The 19223-nt window shown below is 40.3% G+C and overlaps 1 protein-coding gene across 1 annotated transcript; it reads right to left on the bottom strand.

Annotated features, from left to right (window-relative positions):
* Positions 1–899: 899 nt before the first annotated feature.
* Positions 900–2784, bottom strand: CALHM6 (calcium homeostasis modulator family member 6). The gene is made up of 2 exons (XM_069488334.1): positions 2180–2784; positions 900–1376 (listed from the first exon to the last, which is right to left on the bottom strand). Exons 1-2 carry the CDS (start codon positions 2720–2722, stop codon positions 954–956), a joined length of 966 nt encoding a protein of 321 aa, XP_069344435.1. The 5' UTR covers positions 2723–2784; the 3' UTR covers positions 900–953.
* Positions 2785–19223: the final 16439 nt, after the last annotated feature.

Below are 19223 nucleotides of genomic sequence, written 5' to 3'. Positions count from 1 at the left end.
GTCGCCTTTAAGGCTTCCAATCCTAAAATCTTTCTCACCTGTCTTTGCACAGACTACTTCTGCCTGAAGTGCACAGCTCCTTAGTCTATAGATTTGTCTTTCACAGGCTTCCCCAACCTCCTCCACTCCTAATCTAAATCAGGTCACAATTTACATATGTATTTGTATGGTATGGGCTTCATCTGACTTTCCAACTCTGTTTAAGCTGCATAATGACTACTTGGGGGCAGGGGGATTATAATATTATCCTTTCTCCTTTTGTGTGTATTTTAAATTTACCATAACAAATAGCTTTAAAAGTTTTCCTTTGATCCTACAAACTAAAAACAAATTATTGCCTGCAATTCTCCTAAACGACCTTTTCAAATTTCATATTTAAGAACACTCACTTTCTTTTTCATGACTAATTTTTTATTGTAACCATATTAAGGACACAAAATTCTCTAACTTTTGAATGATCACAGCAGGCTGGGCTGGAAGGCCAATGAGCTACCTATTGCACCCTAGAGCCTGCTAGAATGCCATAATTTTTAACTTCCCAACAAGGTGTTGTTGGCAAGAAAGTGAACTTGAAATTAACATCAGATAACCTAACAGAAAGGTCTGAAGTTCAATTGTTTTTCACTGTTTTTGCTACTAAAATCTTTTATTTGAAAACAGCATTATAAAAGACTAAAATATTTTATTTGAAAAGGACCCTAGAATAGAAATATAAGACTTCTAATCTGGCTCTAGTTTCTCACTTTGAGTGAATCACTTTCCCTTGTTTTTTGTTTTGTTTGTTTTAAATAATTAATATAATAAAGAGGTTAAGCTCTATATTTTATTTTCAGATCTAAAAATTCACGATTTGGAAGAAAAAAAAAAGCAGTCGTTAACATTACCAGTGTTTATTTTTTTTTTTAAATGAAGCAAGAATTCAAAACAACTTTTTTTTCTATTCATTCATAAGGTCATAACTGAGGAGTGTTAGTTATACCAGGTGAATCTACAAATCCAAGAACAGGAATCATTGCATCTCCTTCAGAAGATCTGATACTGTCATGTTCCTCTTTTCTGTTAACATATTTGTGCAACAAGCTGTAGTACTGGCCATTTGGGTTGAAAGTATATAGTGATGATATTTGCTGCCAGTCTTTAATGCTTGGGATGTTCAATTGTCTCGGACGCGAGTGCTCAAAGAAACATTTAACATTCTCTGTTGCCAATTCAGTCGCATGCTCTGTGGCTTGGCTTTTAAGGATCTTCTGCTCCTCTTCCAAATAGATTTTCCAGAATTTCAGCTGCAGAAAACTAACTGGAGATAGGCATCGGGAGACACAGGTACAAATCAGAAGGCCGACAATAACAGCTGCTATCAGGAGCCAGCCTGTCACCTTAAGAAAACACAACAAAATAGCAATTTAGTCACTTTTGTGTAAGACATTTAAAAACCCTCAGATAAAGTTTAAATGACTCACAAGTTATGATGATGAACAAATAACACTTTTAGGTCTTAATCCCTTAAAAGTAAGGAAGGGCAGTCACCTCCCTACTCCCCCAGGACAGCTGCTTGCTTGGAAAGTCAATCATAGTCCAAGTCCTGTCAAGGGCTTAGGGAGGATCCCATTTGTCACTCCCTGAGAACCCAGAACGTGCAATTTCTGCAAATCCAGTGAAAGGAAGGTTCATTTTAAAGAACCTCCTAGCTTTGCTAGCTCAGAAACAATGTGGGGTGGTGGCTTTAGAGCCGGGCAGACCCATTTTATTGTACGTACCCATTTAGTAGTAACAATTCTTCTGCTTTCTCCTGGCTGGACAAAGAACTTTACCTAGACTTAATGTATTCCCTACATAGTGGAGATACGATACTAATAACCCAACTGGGCTCTTGTCAGACGTAGAGAATAATGTAGGAGGTAAAGAGCCCACCCCAGTATCTGGCAAGAAGTAGGTTCGCCCACTCTCACTCTCCAGGATTCACTTACAGGGCCATGAACTTACAGGAATGGTTTTTCTCCTTTTCATTCGTTTTACTGAAATATTCGCTTGTCGGCTCATTAGAAACAAGGAGCCATTCTAGGTTTCCTAGGGTGTCCTATGTCTGGAGAGAAGTCACTGATTTCTCCCTCACCCCAGCAGCTCCCCAGAGACTCGCCCCCTCTGTCCCTCCCAACCACATCCAGCGCCAGCGCCTGACCTGTGACTGCGCCCTGAGCTCCAGCAGGAAGTCCTGCACTTTGGCCGCCTTGGCCTTGCCGCAGGGCACCAGCGGCAGCTGGGCGTGGCAGTCTTCGTCCTGGCCCCCGCACAGGTGCCACGCCATGTCCCTGCTCCCGCTGGCCGCGCACTCGTAGAAGGAGCCCCCGAGCAGCGCCACGGCCACCCAGGTGAGGGGCGCGATCGCGGCGGCCATGGTCAGCTCCACGCACACGCGGACGCGGCGGAGCCCAGAGGAGCACCTCCAGTGGGCGCACCGCACGCGGCGACAGCAGCCGGTCAGCAGGCGCCACGTGCGCGCGCTCAGGACGTAGCCCAGGAAGAAGAGCACAAGCGCGGGTACCAGCAGGAAGACCAGGCCATAGGTCATGTTCCAGGCGGCGGTGCAGGGGCACTGGAACACCACGGCGGAGAAGATGCGCTCCCCGCCCGCCGTCAGCAGGGTCACCAGGCCATAGCTCAGCGCCCTGTGGTGCTTGAGGTGCCAGTCCAGCACTGCCTGAAACTTCTCCATTGGCTTCATCCCACAGGGGCCCTCGCACAAGCCCAGGTGCTTCTGTCCCTTCGCTGCCTGCTTGTCAAATAGTTGAGTGTACTGAGGTCTGGGGCTTTACGCTTAGATAAGAAGCAGCTTTTAAAGGGCTTCCTGAAGTTTCACTTCTCACTTCAGCCACATCAGTTCTGGTTGACAAAAAGACCCAGGCAAACAAACACTCCCAGTCACGCCTGACCTCCCTGCTACCCACCCCCTTCCAAAGGGCTGAAGTTCGTTTCTCCCCCAGTTCGGGAGCTCTGCCAGGAGATAGTCCCTGTTCTGTTGTTACCACTGTTTCTTCCAAACTGACAAAGGACCAGAAGACCTTCCTGACCCAATGCAGCCACTTGGGCAAACTGGGAAACACCACATGTTCCTCTATTGCAGCCACCCTAGTTACTAAGCCAACTCCCAGTAACACCAAATAATTATCAAAAAAAAAAAAAAAAAAAAAAAAAAAAAAAAAAAAAAACCCTGATCACTTACAGTAAAAATTATTCAAAGATAAATTTCTGGTTTCTCTTTCATAAGTTAAGTCACAGCAAAGCCCAGCTCAAGGTCTAGTGCTTCTATGATGTCCTGTACCCTTCCCTGTCTCCCTCCTAGATGGAACCAGCAGCCTAGTTTACATTGTTTTCTCCTCTGCCTGATCTCTCGCAAGACATTAGACTGAATATATTCTATTGATTTACTCATCAACATAATGTTTTTCTTCAGGCATGTCATAACTGTCAATACCTGGAGGAGTGTCCAATTCTTATTCTGTGACCACCAAGTTGATCAGCACAGAACATGATTGTTCAAAGAATACTAATTGAACCAAAAACTTCAAACTGCAGTTACATATCTAACATTGTTGCCTCCACCTTCAGTTTCCTCAAGGTGGCCTTGTTCTGACACAAACTGTGACACTGTGACACTGAGCCTTACTCTGTGTGTCTCCAGAGTGAGGTGAGGGGTGCTTGAGAAAACATGGACTTTGAAGTCAGGTGCATTGTGTCTGTGGATCAGTATGTGGGTTTACCAAGGATGCCCCTCTACGATGCAGCATCCTCATTTGTAAAAGAAGGATAATAATGCCCATTTTTCAAGATTGTCATGATGAATAAATTGAAGATCATATGTAAAGTGCCTTTACATATAGGGTATGTCTATTAAATGAATGCTCAGTGTGAGAGTTTACCTGTTACATTGCAACCTTGGGAATAGACAACAAATAACCATGTTGTACATTTCTTAAGAATTCAAGTGAATACCAAATTGTAGACCAATAACTGTATTCAGTGACTCAGTAACTCTCTACTACCTTAAGAGAATTGGTGTTCCCCTTAGCTGCCTGCTTGCCACAAGGAGGGTTTCCGCATATGGAGTCTGAGTGGGCAGTTCACAGTGAACCGGTTGCTGTTGGCCCCCATCCACTAGGCTCACCTTGTTTTATCTGGGAAAAATAAGTAGCCCATAGAAACAAGTGAATTGTTAGAGAAGGGGCAAGAAACAGATTATTCTTTTCTTAGTCCAACTTGCCTTCTTAACTACTCCACCAGCACCACTATCACCAGTGCCTAGCGTAGTGCCACAAAACCACCGTTCCACAGTGGTGTGATAAATAGCTATTCCTTCAGTGTGTTTAGAGGCCAACCCCAGATCAGGGTCCTCACTGTAGTGCAGGACAGTCGGGGCACTTTTCTCTGATATTGAACCAGGTACTGCCAGGCTTCCTGTGAACTTGCAGCAAAGTTGAATGTTTGAGGCACATCATTTCTGCTATGACTATTATCTCTGTAATCCTCCATCTCCAAAAAAAAAAAAAACAAAAAAAAACTCCCTTCCCTGCACCTTGAGTAACTCTCCTCTTACTGCTAGACTCTTTTCACCCCCATCCCACTCCTCTAAGAGGTTGCCTCCCTTCTCCACACTTTCCATACTCCATCATGGACAAACCCCAATGTAGCCACAAGCTTTCTGCAGATGGCTTTATCTAAATATTCTTAAACGAAACCTAACTAAAATGCACCCCGCCATCCTCTTAAGTGAGGTTTATTTATTCTCCTGCCTTTCTCAAACCAAGAGGGAGGGCTGGCATTCTTTTGGTTATCCACTATGACGCCCAAACCAGGACTTTACCATCATCCTGCAATAGTTCATCCTCCATTAAGCCCCGAGCTATTAATATTTAGCACTACTTCCTCCTCCTCCTCACTTCTACCTCTGTTTTCTTTCCTTCGTTTATTAAGACTTTAATAAAGGCAACCACCTTCTTCTCTCTGTCTCCTGTTATTTAGTGAAGGATTTTGTTTCAAATATTTTTAGTTACATAAACTTTCATCTCTCAGCCCCCTCCCCTGACTAGATTAATTCTTTTGTTAACCAATTTATTAATTAGTTCATTTTCTCATTCAGTCATTCGTTTAAATGTTTAATAAGCACCCAGAATGTACCAGGTACCTATAAAAAGTGGATATTGCTGGATACAGAGAGGGACAAGACCATCAGGTACCTTGCTCTCCTTGAGCATACAGTGGAGAGGACATAGAAAATGGGTGATGGGGGATTCTAAAGATTATGCAGAGAATGAAAATGGTATCAGTGAGAGAGTGTCCTGAGAAAGCCTCTAGGAGGTGATGACATTTAATATGACTGACAAAGAGTCTGGCGTGCAAAGGAGCTTGGTTGGAAAGGCCAGAGTGATGGGAGCATTGAGGGAGAGAAGCAAGGACAAAGCTGCTGGTGTTAGGTCGAGTTTAGGTGCTTCATAGACCGGAATATGTAGTTTGCAATTCTGCCCCTGAAACTCACTACAGACGGAGGTGCATCCTGACATATTGTCCTGTCAGCTTGTGTCTCCAGTCACTTTCCGGGTTTGTTATTTCTATGCTCTCCCAATCACAGATGCCCCAGACAGTGATGATCATTCAGGACTTATTCCAGGTTTCCATTACTGTTCAGAGTCCAGGTTCTGCCTGCCAGCCTGAATGTTGCCAGTACCTGCCATTGAGTCTCATGCCCTGCCATCCCCACCCCTGCCTCCACCCCGCCTCTGGATCCATGGCCAGTTCTAGTTCTGGGTCTACTGAAGATTGTCCAGCCCTCCGCACCCAGCTCTGTTCTGAACGGACACTTGTCACAAGTTCAGCCCTTCGTGGAAATAGACTAACATGCTAATGGTGTGTAGGAGTTTCAGGAATTTTATCTGAGAGCAGGCTAAATAACATTTAAAATACCTTTACACAATTGAAAATACGTGATTCTAACACCAATGTGCTTCAGCTGTTAAGAAATGAGTGGGAGGGTCTCATGTTAATCACTCTGGAAAGCCAACAGTTGTGCCTCAGCACTGTCATTACCGGTGTCAAGAATGGGTTTCAGAAACCACAAAACATTTCTCGGAAAAGAAGACTCTTGAAAGGAAACGCATGTTCATGCTGTGAATCTGAAAGTTCTTTGCAATTGTCTTCAAGTAAACTGTTCTCAAATATTATTCTTTGTAGCTCTCATGAGAACACAGACCCTGCTTGGAATACGACTGCTAGATTTTAACAAAGTATCAATCCTGGCCTCGAGACCCACCAAAAAGAGTAAAATCAAATTAAGATTTGAATATCTTAAGTATTTACCATGTTCAAGACACAATATCAGATACCAAAATTAACAAGTTAATTTAGAAAATCTGACACTGCCAATCTTAAAGAGAATATCTTTCTGAATGTTAAAATTTGTGGATATATTGTTTATGTTAGGTAGTATAATTGAAAATCTAGAACATTTTATTATCTTAAGATTTTTTGGATGTTTACAAAAGTTCTTCCTATGGAATTGTAAAGCAGAAGGAGGGAAAGATCAGACCCCCTCCTTGGCACACGGGTGTCATTTGTTAAATGGCAACCCCATGACATGTTAAATAACCTTTTTATAGATATTTTTCCCTTTCTTTGCATGAAATTCCTAAACCTATCACAAAAGTTTAAGTATTCACCGATACACACTAAATTTTTTTTCTTGCGGCAGATGATTATTTTAACTCAGAGAACCCAGATGTGGCTAGTCTGTTGTCGTCATTGTCATCGTTGTTGTTGTTGCCATCGTCATCCACATCATCTTCATACTCTAAGGCTATTAAAGTCCCTAGTTTTCCTTGTGAGGTTTCAAAAACCTGTTTCTATTAGCAATTTTGGTAAAATAAATTGTTTTTCCATTGTCTTAGTCCGTTCAGGCTGCTATAACAAAATACCTTAGACTAGGTAATTTACAAACAGAAATTTATTTCTCATAGCTCCAGAGGCTGGGAAGTCCAAGATCAAGACACTAGCAGATTTGGTGTCTGGTAAGGGCTTGATCCTCATACATGGCACCTTCTTTGTGTCCTTACATGGTGGAAGAGGCAAGGCAGCTCCCTTCAACCTCTTTTATAAGAGTATTAATCCCATTCATGACAGCGGAGCCTTCATGACTTAATCACTTTTCAAAAGGCCCCACCTCTTAATACTGTCACATTGGAGGTTAGGTTCCAACATATGAATTTTGGGAGGACACCAACATTCAGACCATAACACCCGTCAAATCAAGTTGTTATTTCAAAGGTGATTTTAATGTGTGCTCAAGCTTCATTGTCAATGGCCACCTATACTTTGTTTCATCACAGGCCCTATTCCCCTGAACTCAAATTTCTTTACTAGTGTATGATCTGTGATCAAAGATTTGGATTTGCAAAGAAAATAGTAACAAATAACAAGATTAAAGAATAAAAATAAAGAAAATAAAAATAACCTAATAGAATAAAATTGGGGGTTCTATAAATTATAGACAATACTATTACAAAATCTCAAAAAATTAAATTAACTCAATGGAGAATATAAACTGTCATGGAAAATCTTCCCTGAAAGAATGCATCACTTGAAGTTTGCTGCATATTTCAGTTGTAGAGAAGTATTTAATAAATTATGGTGCATCTATGCAATGAAATAAAAAGTAGATCCATACCATTGAGGTAGATCTGTATGTGCTGGTATCGATGAAAAGACACAGAAGACATGTTAATTGAAAAAGATAAGTAAAAACATTTCATTTCATAAATCCATTTATATACAAAAGAAAATTTACTTTGCAAGAAGGCAAAAGAATAGAATCATGTCTCAAAAAGAACTGTGGATACTGGCAAATATAGTTTACTGGAATCAAAGAGATAAGAAGCTTGCTATGATAAATTTTGGGAGAGATTTAAAATCAAAGAAACCACAAGCCCAAGTGGACCTATGGTCTTACAACACTATATAAGTTGGACATGGACTAAGAAAATTACTCAGTCACCAATAAGGACATATGTCCATTAGTATATGGCCAAGGAAGGTAACAGAAGAAAATATTCCAGAGGGTGGAGTCCTGAGAATCAGGGAATATTTTTGCACCCTCAAGTTAGAGGACTAGATGGCTTTTGTCCAGTGGTAATTTAGTAAGCTTCTTATCTCTTTGATTCCAGCAAACTATATTTGCCAAGATTCACAGTTCTCTCCAAGACATGGTTCTCAAACCTACTCTATTCTTTTTCCTTCTTGCCCTATTCATAGCCTCTCTCTATTTCTCTCTCTCTCTCTCCCAAATTCCTTCCTCTCTCCCTCCCTTTCTCCATCTCCATTTCTGTCTCTCTCTTACCTTCATAGGTACCCTGAATCTATGTGAGTCTATAATTTTCTGTGGAAAAGCCACACCCTTAATTTGATATTTTCCCTGAGTATTTATCCAATTGAATACCTTAATTTTATCTTCCCTGAAGTTCCTTAATATATGAGAGGCATTTTGAATAGGTGTAGAGGCCACACTTTTAATTTGATCTTTCCATAGTTTTATTTTAATGGGTTTTGTCCTTCAAAGCTTTCTCAATTTCTGTCTTAGTGTTCAGAGTCTAAAGCTTGTTAGGATTTCAAATTTTGCAAGACCCCAATTTTCTGAAATATCTCTATTCCTTTTCACATTGGCTTACAATCAACCAATTCTTTTTTCAGCTTGTGGTCCTTCCCAAAACATAGCCAGTAGCTGCCAACATACACTAGAAACATTGTTTTCCAATCTTTTTGCTTAAAGTCACATTTTCTTTAGCAACATAATCTTCCTTCCAAGTTAATACAGAAGTCGGTCTTACCAACCATGACATAACAAGAATTGTCATCTCTCTAGCCTCCGTCATCAATTTCTAAGCTGTCCACCTCTGGACTGCCAAGCACATGCCACATATTTTAGGTTTTTTTTTTTTTTTTTTTTTTTATCATGGAAGCACCCTGCTTCTGATATCAATATCTGGTTAGAACTAGCCACAGAATTTCACCGAACTGCAAGGGAGAGGGGAAGTATGGGGACATGCCTTAAAGGCAGAAAACTGGGCATGGGTAAGCACAGGAAGTCTCTGCCATATCTTCCATGAACAGTCTTCCTAAATTATTTCTCACCCACTCCTTCATCTTCCTTAGCTGCATTTTTTCTCCTTATTACATGTGACAGTTTTATTTGCTGTTTACCATTTTGTTGTTCATTTCCCCAACTAGATTATAAGTGCCAAGAGGGCAAGGATCATGCATGACTTAATCCCCTTTTGGTTACACAAGTCTTGGCATAGTGCCTAGGACACTTTGGGGGCCAATATATATTTGTGGGAATAATGTGTAAATTGGAAAATGAAGGAATGAATGAATGAGACTTAGATTTTCTCCTCTCTTACTGCACAGCCAGCACCAGGCCTGTAGTATTCAGCTTAGAACATGAGCCCTTCTGCACAGGTCATGCCTGTCTGAGCCTGCTACACAGCTCAGAATAACATGAGGCATCTTGAATTGCCAACCCAGTGACAAACAGTAGGTAGCCTATCCACAGAGGAAGAAGACAGGGTCATGAGGCAGGTTCCAGGTGCAGCTTAAGGGCCACCTGGACACCTACTTCCACCCACTCTCATCAGAGTCACCAAGCCACAGTGGGGGACGGTGGAGATGCAGGCCTGGGCAGAGCAGGGACTCTCCCAGACTTCTTCCTGCTCTCCTCCCTGCTCAGCTCAGCTGCTTCTGTCTTGCTTACTCAGCACAGTTGTCTTCCCTCTTACTTCCCCCATTCTCCACCGTCTTTCCACACTTATAACTGAACTACTTAAAGGAGGGACTGCCCTTTTACTTTTGCTGAGAAAGCAACCAAAAGGCAATAACAATTTTTCTGTATTTTATTTTTAGATTCCTTAAAGAAGTTTCTCTTTCTTTCTTGGAAGCAAATGAACTAATCCTGAATAGGTTTTGTTTACAGCTAGATTAAGAGTTTGGCTATCTGTGACTCTACTTTGGCACTATACCTGACTTCCTCTGGAAGTGCCACACACCTGCCGTACTTATCTTTCTTATTAAGCTAATTTAAGTTTGGCTACTGATACCACTCTTTGGCTCTCCTCCTAACTCCGTGACTATTCAACCAAGTCTCTCTCCCAGACTCTCCCTGCTCTTCCCAACGATCAATATTGGTACTCACTACAGTTCAGTCCTTTCCATATACACACCCTGAATAACCTCCTCTTGGCTCCCCCACTGACATGTGACCCTGGGCAAGCTAATTAATCTCTGTGCCCAGTTCCCTTGTCTGTAAATGGAAAATAATATTACCTGCTTCACTGGGTTGTTGTGAAGATTAAATGAGCTGATACATGTAACATTCTTGTAATAGTGCCTGGCACATAGTAAATGCTCAAAAGTGTCAGCAATTTTCATTATTCTCCTTTCCCATGGCTTGGACAATCAACTGTTTGTTAGCATTTCCAAATTTTCATCTGTGGCCCTGCCCTTTCCCAAATTCTACATGGGCATTTCTAATTTCTTAGCAGACATCTACACTTGTATGTTCAGCAATCGTCTCCAATCCAAAAACAGATCTCATTTTATGTTTAAGCTTATTCTTCCTCCAGAATTTTGGTGTCTTTCAAGCTAGAAAACTCAGGGTCACTGGCAGGTGCCGCTTCATTTCTTGTGCAGCTTGATTCTGCCTCAGGACCACCCCTCAGTTTGGATCTCTCCTTTCCACGCTCACTGAATGTGGTCCAGGCCCTTATTACCTTACCTCACCCCACTGCAGTTTATGCCACAAGAACATGTCATTCATTGCCAGCAGGAATGCAAAATGGTGCAGCCACTTTGGAAGGCAGTTTAGCACTTCTTACAAAAGTAAAATGCTCTTACCATACGTTCCAGCAATTGTGCTCCTTGGTATTGTAGGGGTGAGGGGAAATTTGCCCTTTCCCCCAAAAGTTCACTGAAAGATCAACTCACAATTAAGGCAGATTAATAAAAGAAAGGTTTACTTACCATGCACATGGGGAGAATCACAGAATGATTACCCAATATCACAATGAAGTTCAGATATTTTTATACATGCCTTTCAGAGGGGAGGGAGGAAAATGAGGAATATAGATAATTTTGTTTAGGGGTGACAGACAGTTGCTAGGGAGGATGAATGGATAGGGGAAACAGATTGACTCATAAATTAACCCGAGAGACAGCTATTATGTTTTAAATAATTTGGGCCAGGTCTGGTTGCATTCTGCAATATATTGAAAGAACAGGGAGAGGAAGGGAAGTCAATTGCCCCCTTTGATTTTTTTTATCTGTCAATCTGCTTTATGCAAATCGAGGGAAAGACCCCTCCAATGCTTTGTTGATCTAGAGGGGCCTACAAGTCAAAATACTCTTTATAACAAGGAGTCATATTTTGGGGTGAAATTTCCTGAGCTCCTTCAATATCTACCCAAAGGAAGTGAAAACTTATGTCCACAGGAAAACTTTCACATGGGTGTTTATAGCAGCTTTATTTCTAATGGCCAAAATTTGGAAGCAACCAAGATGTCCTTCAGTAAGTCAATGGATAAATGATAGATAAGCTGTTACATCCCAACAATGGAATATTACTCATTATTAAAAAGAAATGAGCTATCCAGTCATGAAAAGACATGAAGGAAATTTAAATGCGTATTACCAAGTGAAAGAAGACAATCTGAAAAGGCTATGTACCATATAATTGCAACTATATGACATCCTGGAAAAAGCAAAACTCTGGTGACAGTAAAATGATCAATGGTTAGGGGTGGGGGAGGAACAAATAGGCAGAGCACAGAGGATTTTTAGGGCAGTGAAAGAAATCTGGATGATACTATAATGGTGGATACATGTCGTACATTCGTCCAAATCTATAGAGTGTACACCAAGAGTGAACCCTAATGTAAACTGTGTATTTTGGGTGATTATGATCTGTCTATGTAGATTCATCAATTGTAGTAAATGTACCTCTCTGGTGGGGGCTGTTGATAATGGGGGAGGCTGTGCATGTGTCGGGGCAGGAGGTAGATGGGAAATCTCTGTACCTTCCTCTGAATTTTGCTGTGAACCTAAAACTTCTCTAAAAAAAGTCATTTAAAAAATGAATTTGAGTATACTCTAGAGACTGTTATGCACATGTGAACAGGATACAGAGTACAAAAGCTCATAGCAGTATTGTCCATAATTGCTGGTAAAAAAAAAACTGGTTAAAAAAAGAACTGGTAATAAACATAAAAACTAGTAAAATAAATATAAGAACTGGTAAAAAAAAATCAAAGACCAAATATACAACAGCAGATAAGATAAACTATGAAATATTCAAACAAGAGAATACTATACAGCAATGTAAAATGAACATTGCTGCAGCAACCATCAACAAGAATGAATCTTTAAAATGTAATATTGAGCCATAAAAATCAAACACAAAGAATATACTTAGTATGACTCCACTTATGAAAAGTTCAGAAATAGTCCAAACGAAACTCCATTTTCTGTGGATGTATACATAAGTAAAACTAGAAAGAAAAATAAGGGATTAAGAATCAGGACAGGGTATCACCTTTGGGGCTTGAATGAGATTATGACTGGTGAGTAGGAAAGGGGTATTTGTAACATCGTATTTCTATACCAGAGCAAGGGTTACAGTAATGTTTGCTTTATAATTATGCTTTATACAGTATAACTGTTTTAGAATTATTTTTCTGATTATGGGTTATATTTCTCTATTTATAAGGCAGGAAAAAGAAAGCAATCCAATTACATTATTTTCCAGTTGCAAAATCCCAGTGCTCCCAGTTGCCCAGAGGACAAGTTCCGTACTCCTACTTTGGCATAGAAGCTCTTCTTGGTCTCGCCCCACACATCTCTGCCCTTTCCCATGCACCCTGGTTTCCAACACCACTGTGAACACCCTTACACTTCCTGTGCGTGTATCTCATGGTCTTCCTCAATACCATGCCTTCTCACTTGCCTTTCTCACTGCCTTGACTGACATTTCTCTATTCTTCACTTGGAAAACTACTCTCCTCCTTTAACACTCAGTTCCATGTCACCTGTTCATTGAAGTCTTCTTCAAAACTCCCAATCAGAGTTAGCATTTCTGTTTCTTTGCTTTCGTACCATTTAAAAATAAATAACAGTGCAGTCATTCTTAATGTGCCTATTGCAATATTCCTTTCCAGAGTTCTGTCTCTCCTACTATACCGGGAGCTCCCAGGGATCTGGGATCTCTTATTCATCACTGCCTCCCGCAGTAGAGTCAGTGGTTTTCTGCCCACAACTCTTCTCACACACAAAGCTGTTCTCATTACATTGCATATTAGCTTTGTCTATGTACAGAGCTAGCTCAACTTATGTTATACAATTTTTCTGAGAATTAAAATGAGATAGTATAAAAAGCCCAGCACAGTATTTAGAACATTTTATAATAATTTCACAGTTACATTTTATAAAAGGTTTTTTTAAGAAGTGGGGACTCAGAAATGTACTAGAGGGCGCTAATTCACTGTTTTATAATAGGCTATCGTGCTTGGGAGTAAACATTTGACTTGCTCATCTAACCAGGAACCAAAGAAAGAAACAGATGTTTAGTGAGCAAAACATCAGCTATATTTATTTAATGAAATAAGTTAATACAATTCAAGTGTTTAAGTCTATAATGTATTTGAAATTATTTGAGGGAAGAACAATCCAACAGCCAGACGGATGACAGCTGGTGGCGTTCTATCACTTGTAGTCCCTGTTTCTCTACATTCCCCAACTTAGAGTTTGATTAACAAGTAGTGGAAAAATCAAAGCAGGCAATGTTGATTTTGGCGATGCCCTGACCTGCCTTCAAATGAAAAAATGCCAAACAAGGTGTTTCCTCAGCTATAAAATGGAAAGGTTGGACTGGATCATCTTCAGGGTCCCATTCAATTCTAGCATTCTATAATACGTAACTAGAGCTCATTTAAGAAAAGAAACAAGCATGACCTCTATTTAAAAAAAAACACACACACACAAACAGAACACTTGACCAAAAAGTGACAAAATTTGAACAAAACTAAAAAAACAATAACAACAAAAAACTTAAATCTGCCCAAACAGAACTACGATTCCCATTTTTTTCCTTCTGTGGTATGCTGGGTTTAATAAAGCAATATGAGTGACAAATGACTGGCTGTCTGAAAGATGTACCGATTGTGAAATATTTTCTCACTTCTTCTATATCTCCACACCTTCTGTTAATAATTATTCCAGCCAAATCTTGTGTTCTATAGAAAAAGATGACAAAGTAGGCTTATTTTATATAAAGCATTAGTCAGATGATTGAAAGCATTGTAGTTTTACAATGACTTCATTCCCTTCAGCCACCTGAAAAACCACAAGCATTGATGACTAAAGGCAAAATGCAGGGAACAATACAAAATTCATGGATAGAGATGAAAAGATTAGTAAATAATTTTAATTGTTTATGAAGCTCAATCAAAGTGACTCATAGTTTGGGTGCAAGATGAAACTAGACACAAAAAGGTGAAATCTGTTTCTGTAACTGGTTAGCATGTCTTATGCTCTCTGTCGGCCACGCTGCGAGATCCTGAACTATAGATGACAAATAGTTGTAGTAATTTCTAAAATGTGAGCGTGCCCTTCAGTCTATCTTTAATAAAGATAATCTACCTTGAAAAGAAATTTTCTGCATGTTCCTTTAAGTTTCACAAGGTTAAAGGTAAAAAATTGTAGTGAAAATTTAAGTTTTGATATAACTATGCTTATGACTCAATATCTTAAATGATTATAACATGGCATTTTGAACACTCCAAAATTAAAATACAAGGAATAGAACATTGTTTTATCTTAAGCTTTATACAATAACCCATAATAATTGCTGGCTGTGTGTCTCTTGTCACATTTCTTAACCTTTCTGAACCTATCTTCCTGATTTATAAGATGGGGCTGCAGCTGTTATCTTCCTTACAGTGTGCACATGTCTATAAGGTTCTTTGAACTCTGCTAGGCCTCAGTAAGGTGACTACGTTTATCACTGCTATGTTATGCTTTAACATAACAATAGTGTAAATATGGTCTGGGCACTGTTTTCATGAATTTTAGCATATTTTATAAAATAAGGCTAGCATGTGGGCTTGTTATATACAATTTAAGAAACAAAACTTATTTGACAGAATTAGCAAATATTCTTTCATTCCCTACTTCTTCCTCTGGCATCCAAATTATTTTTTTAAATAAAAAACAACTTCTCCTCAGTAGTAAATTCACAAAGGTTCTCTCATCACCTGTAAGGCTCTTGAAACACTCACTAGGCAACACAGAAACTCTATTTAGAAGTAGAGAAAGCGTGCAGTAACTTATATGAGATATTTCCCTTGCCAGAGTCTTTTTCAGGAAATACGGTATACTCCAAGGTGCCCTGGTGTGACTCTCCACATGTGCAGGTGTGACTGAAAAACCAGCTGAATAACCAACCTTTGCAACCACACTGCCCGCCCACACTTCCCACACCCACACCACATTGTCCTGTGTTCTCCAGGAAGTCTGCTGTGCTGGCGTGGCCCTGCTTTCTGGATTGTACAATGTCATGAACTCAAAAGGTATTCTCATGGGCAATTGCTAAAGCTTAGCAACAGTCTGTTAATTACTGGTGGTTTACAACATCCCACACAAATGGTGTGTTTATTTTAAGTTGTGCTTTGGCATCTGGGCTCTCCATCCCATTTGGGACCACCCCAAGTACAGCAGCCATATAGCAACTGCTTATATACATTTTTAACATCTGTCTTTCACATGTACCCCATCCTGCAGATTGAATTTTAGGGTCTCCACATAGCTCAGAGGTGACAATGTTGAAACGGCTCCAGGATCTAGTTGGAGCATCTCTCAGGGCCCAGGTTCACAGCCACATGGGAGGTTAGTAATGTTAGCTGATTATAAGAGATAGAGCTCATTATAAGAACCAAGTTCTGTCTTAGTTCTTTCAGGCTGCTATAACAAAAATACCATAGACTAGCTAGCTTATAAACAACAGGAATTTATTTCTCACAGTTTTGGAAGCAGGGAAGTCCAAGATCAAAGTACCAGCAGATTTGGTGTCGCGTGAGGACCTGGTTCATAGGTGGCCATCTTTTTACGGTAATCTCACATATTGGAAGGGGCAAGGGGTCTCTCTGGGGTCTCTTTCATAAAGGTACTAATCCCATTCATGAGGACTCCACTCTCACCATCTAATCACCTTCGAAAGGCCCCACCTCCTAATACCATCACTTTGAGAATTTGGTTTCAACATATGAATTTTGAGGGAACACAAAAACATTCAGTCTATAGCAAGCTTGATGTTAAGGTCTTCTTATACTACAGTCTTCTGTATTCCATTCATTCAGCCAACTCATCAAGCATTGTTTGAATCCCAAATATGTGCCAGGCACTGTGTAAGAACCACGTCTATTCAATGAGCAAGAAACACGATCCCTGCCTTGAAGGAGTGTGGTCTGGTGAGGTAGATAGATGAGTAACTATTTTTATGATCTTTTTGTATTCCTAAGTGTGAGCCACCCCAGAACAGTATTCAGTAACAGCAATCAGTTTTAAATTGCTATTGCAGCTATTATTTCAACTGTGATAAAAATTCTGTGAATTAATCTTTGAAAATAATCACATTTTCCTTTCTTCGGTCCTTTTTTTAAATCAAAAATACAGAGCTTTAAATATATACAGCATTCTAAGAATTCTCCTCAAAATTCTCATAAATGGCATTGATCCATTCTTTTGTCAGTAAAACAAATTCCTTTGAGAGTAGGGTGAAGGAGATTAGAAATCAAGATTATCTCTTCTATTGTATCCTGGACAAAAAGCAGAAAACAACAAAGGCTGAAAAGTAAAGAGTGGGGGAAATGGGACAAGATGTTCCCTTCACACAAAAAAGGTACTTCTAGTGTCCTATTATTACCATTTCTCTGGGAGAAAAAGAAAGTACCTAAACCATTAAAAAATTTTTTTGTTCAGAAAATAATTCCTAAATAAATACTAAAAACACTTCTCATTGTTTAATTTGGAATGTGCTGGGCTGACTGGAATGTTTTTAGAAGCTCTTGCCTTAAGAAATTCTACCTTAAACCAAAGCCTCAAGGGCCCATCCTAAATCATTAGTGTTTCCACTGAGACTCACCACTGAAATCATACGAGAATTCCATGACAAACACTTCCCAATAATGAATTTCTAGAGATATGCAGAAAGAACACTTTCACTTTCCTGATTTAGAAAGTCCTCCAACAGCCTGGGGTATTCAAAATGCTTATACAGTTGGTGCTATTTCTTTTTTAAATTAAAGAGGGTGAACCCACTCCCTCACCCGGCCTGGTCTACCTTTTCAGTCTTGTTTTCCATCACCCTCTGTTACACACCCTACACTCCAGCCATTTCAATCTAGTTGAAGCCTCTGAACAAGGCAAGCTGAAAATAGAAATGGTAGGATGAACTGACAACTTCCTGGGTTTATTAAGGGACAGCTGGGGTGACTGGGGCAGAGCCATGACAGGCAACCATGCTCTTCTTATAATGAAAGGACTCAGAGACACATACACCATCAGGGACCCTTGATTCAACACTTCCACAAAATATAAATTCCTTTGGTCACATGTTTGCCTGTGAGCTGGGCCTTGAATATTCTCTCTCCAGACTTAATCAAGGAGCTAATTATCTCCTCCCTAGACCATAGAAATAGCCTTCTTCACTTCTTCCCCACTGAGTCTATCCTCTACATTGAAGCAAAAATCTGATTATTTAAAAAGAAAAATCCTTCAATGGTTCTCCATTGCTTGTAGTGATTTCCAATCCGAGGGAAACTCTTCCATAGCGCAAATGTATGGAATATGGGGGCGTATCAGAACCACCTCAAGGATCTTTCAAAACCTCACACACACACACACACACACACACACACGTGTATGGCATCCTCTCCTCATGTCACCCATGTCCCCTTTTACCCCCCAGACACATTTGCCACCCCGTTAAAATCGCTGCCATGCTCGCTGAGGGACAGCTGTGTTGTATCCCTGTTGTGCTAAAGCATAAGAAAGGTTGAGCAGCTCTCACTGCAGAAAAAAAGTCCATATTCCCTCGCATGCCCTACAAAGTCATGCACAACACCTTCCCTGCTTCCTTTCCAATCTCATCTTCAGCCACTCCCCATTGCACTTCCAGGGGGCCAACGATACCTATCTGGAGGAATTCCTGAACCAGACTTGCTTTTTCATACTTCTTTCTGAGATGCCATTTACATTTACATGCATTTCTCCTCTTACACAGTTGGAGAATATATATTCAACCTTTAAGAGGGCATCAATAATCAAATTTCCTGCCCCTGGATTCCAGGCTTGTACATATCCACTTGGATGTTTAGAAAGTATTTTAAATTCAACTTGACTAAAACAAGCTCCTGGACCCTACCTCCCACTACCTGTTCCTCCTGCATCAGCCACATCTCAGTTCACTGCAGCTCCATTCTTCCAGCTGACTTCCTATCCCATCATCCAAATCTCTGCTGCAGTCTGTGTATGATCTGATCCTGTTCCCATCATTCTCTGCCCACCCTTTCTGCTCCAGCCGCATGGAACTCCTGGTCCTCAAACACATATTGAGCTTGGGGCCTTTGTAACTGCTGCTCTGCCTGGAGTGCTCTTCTCTACATATCCCTGCAGTTCACACCCTCACTTCTTTCAAGTGTCTGCTCACATGTAATCCAATGTTCATAGAACAGCACCAGCTCACCATAACCTTACACTGCCTCTCCTTGCTTCATTCTCCATGGTACTTTTCACTCATTGACATCTTTTATTGTTGTTATTATTTTCCCCCAACCCACCCACATTAGAACATAAAATACCTGAGGGCCAGCATTTATTATTGCTGTTCTCTACCCTACTTTCAGTTCCTAAAACTACTTGGCACATAGTAGGCATCCTGTAAACATGTGTCATCATCATTCTTGTGATTTGTCAACTCAACTGAAAAGTGGTATGAGGCTTCTGTTTAAACACATTGGATTCAATATATAAATTCATTTCTGTTCCTTCCTAAAACCCCACTAAATTGACAGTAAATGGATTTTAAAATAGATGGCCCAAAACTAAATATTTAGTGGAATGTATGGTTTCGCTCAGTCATT

The sequence above is a fragment of the Eulemur rufifrons genome, chromosome 15 (genome assembly GCF_041146395.1).
Source record: "Eulemur rufifrons isolate Redbay chromosome 15, OSU_ERuf_1, whole genome shotgun sequence".
In the NCBI taxonomy this organism is placed as follows: Eukaryota; Metazoa; Chordata; class Mammalia; order Primates; family Lemuridae; genus Eulemur; species Eulemur rufifrons.
This window is presented reverse-complemented; position numbering and strand designations above follow the sequence as displayed.

Bases quoted from the DNA above. Each gene is read 5' to 3' on its own strand.
- CALHM6 (XM_069488334.1), bottom strand. From the start codon at position 2,722: ATGAAGCCAATGGAGAAGTTTCAGGCAGTGCTGGACTGGCACCTCAAG. The intron at 1,377-2,179 runs GTCAGGCGCTGG...TGTTTTCTTAAG, and splicing joins AGCTCAGGGCGCAGTCACAG to GTGACAGGCTGGCTCCTGAT.